A 9,462-nucleotide genomic window follows, 5' to 3' on the forward strand; every position below is an offset into this window, starting at 1 on the left:
CCTGGGAAACCCCTGGAGCTTTCATCTTTCCAGGTTTTATTGCCCAAAGTAGCTATCAGAACCATTGTGCTTCCAACCACCGCCTATGAGAAAATGAACGGCTGGGTGATGCCCTCCCCGCGCTGGTAACGCTGCAGGCATTGCCTCAGCCGCTGCTGGTGGCGGTGCCTCGGAGAGAGCGCGAGCATTGGCACTGCCGGGCTTTGAGCCTGCCTGCCTTTAGTAGTGGACTGAGAAAGCATGAGCGATGGTTGTGTTGCACCTCTCCAGGCCTACCTGTGCTTTCTGCTGGCTAAGCGATCACCTGGCACCTTCCCTATACTATTAAGATTACCTAAGCAAAACCAACAAACTATGGGATATTAATTCCACGTGTCGCTAAGCTGGCGGGTTTTTGTCTGTAGATGGTTTGGTGAGGGACCCACAACCTAAAGAAAGACAGGTCTTTTCTCAGTGGGCTTAAACAAGCTACAGCACTCCTTAGTGGTAGAAAAAAAAAAAAAAGTCATATGGCTTTGCCAATGAGAAAACCTGACAATTTTAAAGAAACTTGCCATTTAAACAAAAGGCTTTGAGCTATTTGGGGGTTTGGCATTACCTACAGTTCCTAATGAATACTAGTGCTGGTTGCTAACTTCCTAGTGCAACTCAGTGCCTTACACATCATTAAATAAGTCATTATTTGCACATACGCTATTTGTTACACAGCAAGCCTTCAGCAGATCTTCATCTTGAATGTGTTCAAATGTCTGGCTATGGAGGTGCAGCTGCGGCGTTGGGAGTTTCTAATCATAACCTTTAAAGTGTTGACCCAAGCCCTGTAACAGCGAGAGCTGAACAGCGGGTACCTGTGGGGCAGGAAGCAGCGAAGGCACGCACTGTGCAGCGAAAGTCAGCCTCGCTTCCCCAGAAACGGCTCTGTAGGAACCCGTGTGATGCAACACCTCTTCCCTGAAGGGCAGGGAAAAAAAATCCAAAAAGTCCCTCCTACCCGACTGTGGGGTTTTTCTTTTATTTTCTTTTTATTTTTTTCTTTCTTTTTTTGTGTGCAGTGATTCATTTTTCCAGGGCCACCTGACCTGGTGAAGGGCTGTCCTGCACATGACCCAGCCGAAGAGGCTGAGGGAGCTGGGTCCCTGCAGCTGGGAGAGGCGATGGCTGGGGAAGGGGATCTAACTGCAGTTGCCAACTATATAAACACCTGCAGAAAAGACAGACTTTTCTCCGAGTCCTCCAATCAAAACGCAAAAAGCAGCTGTCATAAGTTGCACCGGGGGAATCCTACTTAGATATATGAAGGGAAAACTCACACTGGAAGTGGTTAAGTATGGGGTAACACTGCCACTAGCCCTGCTCTGAGCACTAGGCTGGACTGGGTGACCTCCGGAGCCCCTTCCCAAGACAGGTTTTTCTGTGAGTCCATGCTGGCTGCTTAGAAGGGTGAAAGACTGAAAACTACAGCTCCAACTGAGAATAGTCTTTAGGTCCAGAATAATCTGAACCCCTCATATTTTATTGTCAGTTTGTGTGAAATGCCACACACAGGAGAGACTTGTCTGGCCTCTGCCAGTTACCAGAAGTATTCTCTGTATGCTTTCAGGAGTTTCTCCCATTCCTTCATCTTCCCATACCCTCATCCAGGTGTTTAAGCAAAACCCACCCTCACATGCACTGCAAATATCAAAGACTCACATCTGAAAAACCAAAGGTGGTGCTGCAGAAACAGTTCCAGGGTTAAATTTTCTCCTCTTCTGGATGGGAAGCAATTCATTCAAGGGAAAAAGAAAAAAAAAAAAAAACAAACGAATGAGGTGGTGCTATCAAATTGGATGAGTGAGGCAGCTTCCAGCAAGAACGTACCTGACTTTTACCTCTGTGTAGCAATATTCAACCCTCCAGAGAAAGAAATCTGTTTACCCAGCATTCTGATAGGTTTTTATTCCAGGAATGGAAAAAGTTCTCATGCCCACAGTTCCATGTCAGTTCACAGAAATATCAGTACTGCTGTTTCACAGAGGTTTGGATCAAAAAGATGATTCAGTGTAAGCTCAGATGAGCCAGCAGCATGACTACCAGCAGGACACGTGGATTCTGCTGAGGAAAGTAATACATTTTCATTTTCTGTTTCTTCATAAAGTCCTGTTCAGAGTATTCTTAAACAATATTGGGTTTTAAAAGTTCTCATTCATATTTTAAATAGCATTGCAGTGCACGTCATCCTACAGCATTCCCCAATTGTTTAAATTTTTAAGTGTACTCTACATGTATTCTGTGAAACTCAAGACGAGTGCATATGTACATGTCTGCATATGTGTACAAACTGGTACTTTCTCGACTGTAGTTGTTTTTATCACACAAAGCACTGAAGCAGCATGACTGAAGCTGATGAGTAGGACCTGGGGATTACCAGCGGCTGCTTCAATAATCACAGAAATTATGTGAAGAGTTACCCATTACTTCAGTCCACCAAGTCCAATCGCAGATAAAGTGCTATCAGAGTGCAGCGCGCAGGGAACTCCGAGCTTTTCCATGGGATTGGCATTTTTTTCCCTGTTCCACCATACAGCAGAGCAGCCTCTTCTGAGCGCAACCTGCTGGCGCCAGGCAGGCTGGGCCTCAGCTCTGCGTTTGTAGGAGGAACCGCCATCAAAAGTGATTTTGGCAAAGCTCCACGCTTCAGCTCCTGGCAATGGGCTGTTACGCAGGGTACGGGAAGGTGTGTTGATACAATTCAAGTAAGCAAATACACAACCTGTGACTAAACTTTGATGACATTTCACTCTGGTAATTGGTTTATAAAAGTTCCCTATTCCTGCACTTGAGCTCATATAACATGAAGAAATACTAATTACGTTTGGTGTGGGGAACTACTTAAAGGTCATTGGATTTTGAAAATGTGTTGTGAGAAATTGATAAAAAATTCCCAGCCGGTGATGGCAGGGTGGCCTTTCTGCTTTCCAGCTCCATTTTGAGGGGAGGGGGTTCTGCATTTCTTCTCAATTCTGCAATTCCCTTAACTGGGTTTACTAGTTAATTATTCAAAGGTACACATCTAGCATTTTAATATATCTGCTGCAGTTTTGGTGCTGGGATAACGAAGTATAGGTGATCAGCTAAGCTGAGCCCTGTGCCCATGAATCTGACCGGGGCCAGCTTCTTGATTAGATGTTGTCCAGTTTGCTGGTTGCCTTTAAATAAAAAAATACCTTCATTTGAACCAGACCTTGCACTTTTTTTGACCTGACAGGTGCTTTGCTTCTACCTTTTCCCAAAGTAAAGATGACTGTCATGCAAATTTCTGTTTCTGCAGACAGTCTTCACATCCATAATTTCTTTAGTGGGGGTCGTTATGTGGTGCTGTGCTACGTCATACAAAATCTGTGTTTTCTTTTCTCGCTTGTCAATGTGAGCTTGCAAAAGGAGAGTGCATCCTGACCTTTGCCCAGATGTGTTGGTGTGTGCACGGTGAAGTACACGTGGATGTCAGCAGCGGGGAGCTTCTGTGGAGGGAAGAGCAAGGGGCGAGGTTGGGCAGGAGGGCCAGCAGACTCCTGGCTGCCTCTACCGGCACCATGCTCGCCGCCAGCGACTGACTCAGCTGAGCTTTCCATACACCCCGGGAGCACAAACCTGGGCTCCCACGGGGCAGGCATGCACGTGGCATTAAAGCATTTACAAACACAAAGCGAAATCACTTTCTCACTTTCGCCCAGGAGCCCTGGCATGCCCAGCCCGGGGGTCAGGCTCACAGGGATGCGCATATTGGAAAGGCAGGACTGGGAGGACAGCAGCGACAAGCGCCGGTATTTGTGCAGGCAGCCTCACGGCACACCTGCACCCCTTGGGGCATATGATTCCTGGCAGTCTGAAAGTCCAACGCAGAGTGGCACTTTGGCCCGATGGGCTGGGCTTGCCTCCCCGTTCCCTGCCAGGTGGCTGGCAGTCCTGCGGCTGCCCCGCCTCCCGGCATCTCTCCAGCAGCCAGCGTGGTGTGGACACGCTGCCCGACAGCACGGCTGGCAGCGATCCCACGGCCCCTCGCTCCTCCGATGACAGATTCCTTGATGACGTCCTGCCGCAAACACACCTGCAAAACTCTCTCCGCTTGCATTCAACCTGAAGACAGGCCACCAAATCGGATGACATCCTATGGGTAGGTCTTCTACATGTTTGCAGCAAAATTTCCTGTGTTCTTCAGCTGTGAGTGACTAGTGGGCTGAAAAATAAATAAATGAATGAATGAATGAATGAATGAATAAAAAACTCTGCGTGGCAAGAAATCAAGCACGCTTGTGTGACAAATTTATGGGAAAAAGTAATGCTGCCAGACATCATTTGGGAATTAGTGCCTAAAAAAAGAGGACCTTTTTCATGCTGGTTTGCTTCGTAATTAGTTCCAAACTTCAGAGTGACCACAGCTGCCAAGTAAGAACAATTGCCTATGTTTAATTGAGAGCAACTCCCATGTTTTTGCAGCTAAATTAAACCAAAGCCCAACCGGGGATTTTGGAAACTGCTGAAAATAAGGGGAACTCTGGAGTGTTTAACAACTACTTCCTCATAAGACATGCCCAAGAGGAAGAGAGATGCTCTTCGGTCATGGACCTGCTCTCCTAAGCATGAGGGGGATCACGCTTTCTTCCCTCTGCTTACTGATGCACCTGCTTCAAGAGGAGACAACCATGGATGAGTCGAGAAATCCCTGGATCTTTTTTTTTGGGGGGGTGGGGTGTTCGTAAGTCCAGTCACTTCCAAATTAGTCTGTTATTTTGTCTTGCAAGATTCTGAAATGCAGATAAAACAAGCACGTTGCCCATTAAATTTACTCATGGCTGTATTACCAGTTTCAGTTCAACTAGTGTGAGTCTTACCTGATTCTGTGATATGCCAGGGATAAAGCTGCAGTCCTCCAGGTCACGAAACCCTGAAAAATGTTAGGATTTGCATGATTCAGAGAGGTGGATAACTGAGCCTGTCATCAGTAACCGTTGCAGTTTGAAAAGAGATTATCTTGAAAATTGTCAGGCAGCTTTTCCCACTAGTGCAGACTGGAAAAGCAGTGAATCTCAGGTGATTTTTTATTAGGCAAGAGCTGATAAACATGGCTGTGGCAGCAGTTAAACCAGCTGTAACCCCTGCAGGTTAAAGCTAAACTGTGGAGGAAAGAGCACTTAACTTTACTGATGGGGCTGCTTACTGCAGGCTCTGTGAATTGATCCAAAGGGTTTCTTTGCTGGGACGTCCATCAGGCATCTTTCACAGCAGTAAACTCACCAAGGAAAAATGAAAAAAAAAAACCAACCCAAACCAAACCACATAAAATTGTCCCTTTCATAATACAAAATGTGTTTTTTCTGTTCATTGTGACTTGGAAAGTTTTGAACATGAGATCCAGGACATTTCATTTCCCTGCAGTCTGCTAGTCATGAAACCACGAGTTGTAGCAACACCCCCCGATTTCAGTACAGAAGAGCATGTCTGTGACAAACATGTTACGTTATCGTTCCTTACAATTTGCAGCGATTTTAGTTTTGGAAAACCGAGACCTGCAAGATTCGATTAAGCCGCAGAAGGTAGAGTTTCGTTCGTTAAACTTCAACAGCATTTTGCATTGGCAGCCTGGGAGAGCCAGAGAGGCAAGAGACACGATCTACTTTGTGCAGTATAAAGTGTAAGTACCAGGGGAACTCCGGCCTCCCACTGGGCGGGGGGACCAGCCCTGCTTGGCACACCAAAGGGATTTCTCAGGTGACACGGGATATTCTCCCCATACCTGGGGAACAGCCACGTCCTGCTTGGCTGCCAGCTCTCGGTTGTTGCTGCACTTACCGAGAGTCCGTAAGGCGCAGCTGAACAGCCCGAGGCAGGCAGGGAACAAGCACCTCCAGAAATATGCTCTGCACCCTCATTGCACCACAGAGTTGCAGGAAAATGTAGTTTGCATGGAGGTCACCGGGTCCAACTGCTTGCCTGAAGCAGGTCTAGCTAGGTCAGGTACTTCTGCAATAGGACATTTAAGGTATTTTGGTAGCCCACCTTGCTCATGACAGTGCTGTAGGGTGCCTCGCATGGCAAAGTTGAGGCAGCGCTAGAGGCTGGATGCTCAGAGGAGGTATGCTCCCATCCCTGGCACGCCTGGTGAGCACCTGAAATCACTGTCACTTTTGAGAAATTAGCTGGTGGAAACTGGCATTCTGCCCATCATGGAACATACTGGCTAAGCCAAAGCTCGCCCACCTCTCCCGAGGGGCAAGTATGCGGTGGCTTCCTACAGGGCTGGTGTCCCATGTCTCTGCTGTACCTCCCAAACACCCATGAAATCAATCTTCCCTGTCCTCAAATTGAAGGGATTTAATTTCCACAGCAGAATGCTTGGCAGTAGCGCTGAGTTAAAGCAGACAGTTAGAAATCTGCACGGACCCAGCCGGCGATAGCTAAAGCTGACACCCGTCCTTCTCCTTCTCCATAGGTATGGGCAGAGCACGTGGCAAAACAAAGACGACTGCTGGGGGATTCAAAACCATGTCTGTGACCTAACGAATGAGACCTCTGACATCCAAGAGCCTTACTACGGCAGAGTGAAAGCCGCGTCAGCTGGTGTCTATTCCGACTGGAGCCTCAGCTGCAGATTCACTCCCTGGCGAGAAAGTAAGTGCAAACATATGGGTCTCTCTGAGAAAGGAATTGGATTTTCCGTGGCATGGAATACATCATTTCTGCTCACAATTTGCAAACACGAATGATCCTTTTCTAGCTACAAAGCTGTACCAAAAGAAGTTGCGAGTCAATAGTTCTCAGGTGAAGTGTTGCGGTAAAATAATTTTCCCCACACTTGAAAGCCAACCGATTATGGATAAGTAGCCACTTATCAATAATTAGGGGATTGGAAGTGCCTGGCTTCCTTTAAACTCAACCTCTTCCTCAAGGCATGGAACTACACAAATTATTTTCAGCTCTTTTTGGAGCTGCTGGAAAGGCTGGACACAAGGTGGGAAAGAAGGAAACGTTCTCTGCTTGTCAGGGAAAGGGAGAAGAGAGCAGAGAGCTGTGTGGCCACCATTCTTCTCGCACTTAGGTGTTTTCCTGACCGCAGTGTATTTAGAAAGAACATACGCAAAGCTTTTTGTTAGTACAGTCATTATAATGCCGTAGTATGTTAGAAGTTGGAGGACTGTCAAAACACCGAACAGTACCAGTGTACCTACCGGTAAGTTCCCCATGAATTAACTGGCTTTCCCTCCCTGGTCAATGCAAAATTGAATTGTGAACGTCAATGAGTTCACTTCACAGCTCTGAAGTGCAAACTGCCTTGAGCCTCCCGCACAGATGAAGCCCCAAGCTTTGACATAAAGCAATACCTTGCAGCAGCAACAGCCCATCTTGCCCCCTCTGCCGCCTCCCTCTCCCGGAGAGACGCGTGGGGCAGCTGCTGTCCTGCCTCCCCACATCGCTGGGGCTGCACGCACAAGTATGCAGGCACTAGCTTGAGCCCTTAGCTGTGTTTAACTAAGCAGATAGCAAAAAATGTGAATGTAATGTAATGTAATTTGAATTACATGTCAATGTAATGGCTGAAGCTGCATCCTTGGCATAACTGAAATGGTTCAAATAGCTGGTTTATGCAGTCCAAGCACACAGATAAATATGGGCTGGGGCGGGGGGAATCAAGGCAAAGAATCCAAAGCATTTTGCTTGACCAGCCTGCAGTCAGAAACACGCAGGTCTGAGAGATTTCAAAAAGTTTGGCTCAAAGATGGAGTTACCAGCACAGGCAATGCACCCCCAAAATGTCCCAAGCAATAACCAGCAAGAAGCAAGGATTTACAACGTGGCACTTTAACAGTAAATACAGCATAATATATTATTGGCAACAAGAACGTTAAATTGTTGAATGGGTTCCAGTTGAGTTCTGTGAAACACTATTAATAAACTGTAATTGTGTTCATAGCTTGGGGTTTTTTTTTCCTTAGCTATGATAGGACCTCCGACGGTAACTGTGGTTCATAGCGACAAATCCATAATACTAAAGCTCCAGGCTCCACATTCTCCTTATAAAAGGAAGAGAGGCAGCAAGATACCAATGACAAATTATTATGATCTGCTGTATCAAGTCTTCATAATTAACAACTTGCTAAGTGAGGTAAGTGCATATTCAAATATGAACCCTTTACCACTGAAAAGCCGGGAAAGTATGGGCACACCACTCACGCTGAAGTAGTCTTCTGGGATTGTGAGAGCATTGATGGCTGTGCAAGTATTTGAAAACAAAGTAGGCTCATTTTTCAGGAATCAAATTTGATTGAATTACGTTGTAATTCCTCCCTTTATTGTTTCATATCAATTTAGTATTTCGTACTCTAAGACCTAGATTAAAAAACTGGGACAGGAAGGGAATTGGGGGGGGAGGGGGAAAGAATTTTCTTCAAAAATCATAAATAAATTATTACTGCTATTGACTTTGTGCAAGCCCACGTGCTGCTCTGCATCCTCTGTTCTTATCAAACTTTACTCCCAGACACACGTGCCAGGGTAATGTGCTTGACTGGCTGGTTTTTTTCCCCTTCTTCTGAAGCAACACAGAGTCCTGGTGTATGAAGGAAAAGACAAGGTTATTAAGATAGAAGATTTGAGGCCCGGAGTCAGCTACTGCATCGTGGCTAAAGCGTACGTGCCAGCGCTGGACCGCAGCAGCGCCTACAGCAGCAGGCAGTGCACCGTGCTGCAGTGACAGGGTGGGAAGTTCTGCAGCAGGTAAGCCACCAGCTGGAACTGGAGATGGCTCTGGAAGTCAAGAGCTATCCCCTCACCAAAGGCAGATGCTCTCCAACAGGAGAAAAAAAGGCGCGGCATAAAAACTGCCATCCCGTAAGACAACATTAGCCAGAGTTCTTTGCATCATCTCAGCTAGTTTCACGCCAGGTAAGAATGATAGGGCCAAGGAGGTTAGAGGAATTCCATGGATCATTATTTGCATGTTGGCACGGTCCTCAGGAACACCTCCCTCTTCCCTTTCTTTAAACAGTTACCATAGTATTGCTTTCATCAGGTTTTATTGATGTCAAATAATAATTAACTAGGAAAATGGGTGACCTCCAACTGTATTAACATGTAATTCTGCTGCAAGCTTTGCAATTCTGTTCAGGAATTTATCTGATGTGTTTAATTCAAATGAGCCTGTCTGCTTTTCATGGCCATTCTTCAGGTGTAATGCATTTAAAAATAAATCACTTATCAAGTTTCATGAGTTTCCACGGGCCAAAATGCAAGAGTTAACTCAATTAGCTGGTCTGAAAAATCTGTTTGTTTACTTACCTCAACCACTAGACTTTCTTCACATGTCGTATGCCCAGCAGAGAGATTTACTATCAAACCTGCCTTGCAGGTGCCAAGGCACAGAACGTTTAAAGACCTAAGCCAAAGTTGACTTCAGTGTCATTGGCCTTAGCAACTTCAGATTTGGGC

At 46.2% G+C, this 9,462-nt stretch overlaps 1 protein-coding gene across 1 annotated transcript; it reads left to right on the forward strand.

Moving 5' to 3' along the window:
- Positions 1-2,689: 2,689 nt before the first annotated feature.
- Positions 2,690-8,875, forward strand: IL22RA2 (interleukin 22 receptor subunit alpha 2). Its single transcript, XM_035899876.1, is given in 5 exon segments — positions 2,690-2,735; positions 5,521-5,671; positions 6,470-6,648; positions 7,971-8,140; positions 8,573-8,875. Coding segments are annotated over 5 exon segments (702 nt in total). The 3' UTR covers positions 8,729-8,875.
- Positions 8,876-9,462: the final 587 nt, after the last annotated feature.

This window comes from Egretta garzetta, unplaced genomic scaffold (assembly GCF_000687185.1).
Source record: "Egretta garzetta isolate BGI_Z169 unplaced genomic scaffold, ASM68718v1 scaffold397, whole genome shotgun sequence".
Lineage (NCBI taxonomy): Eukaryota > Metazoa > Chordata > Aves > Pelecaniformes > Ardeidae > Egretta > Egretta garzetta.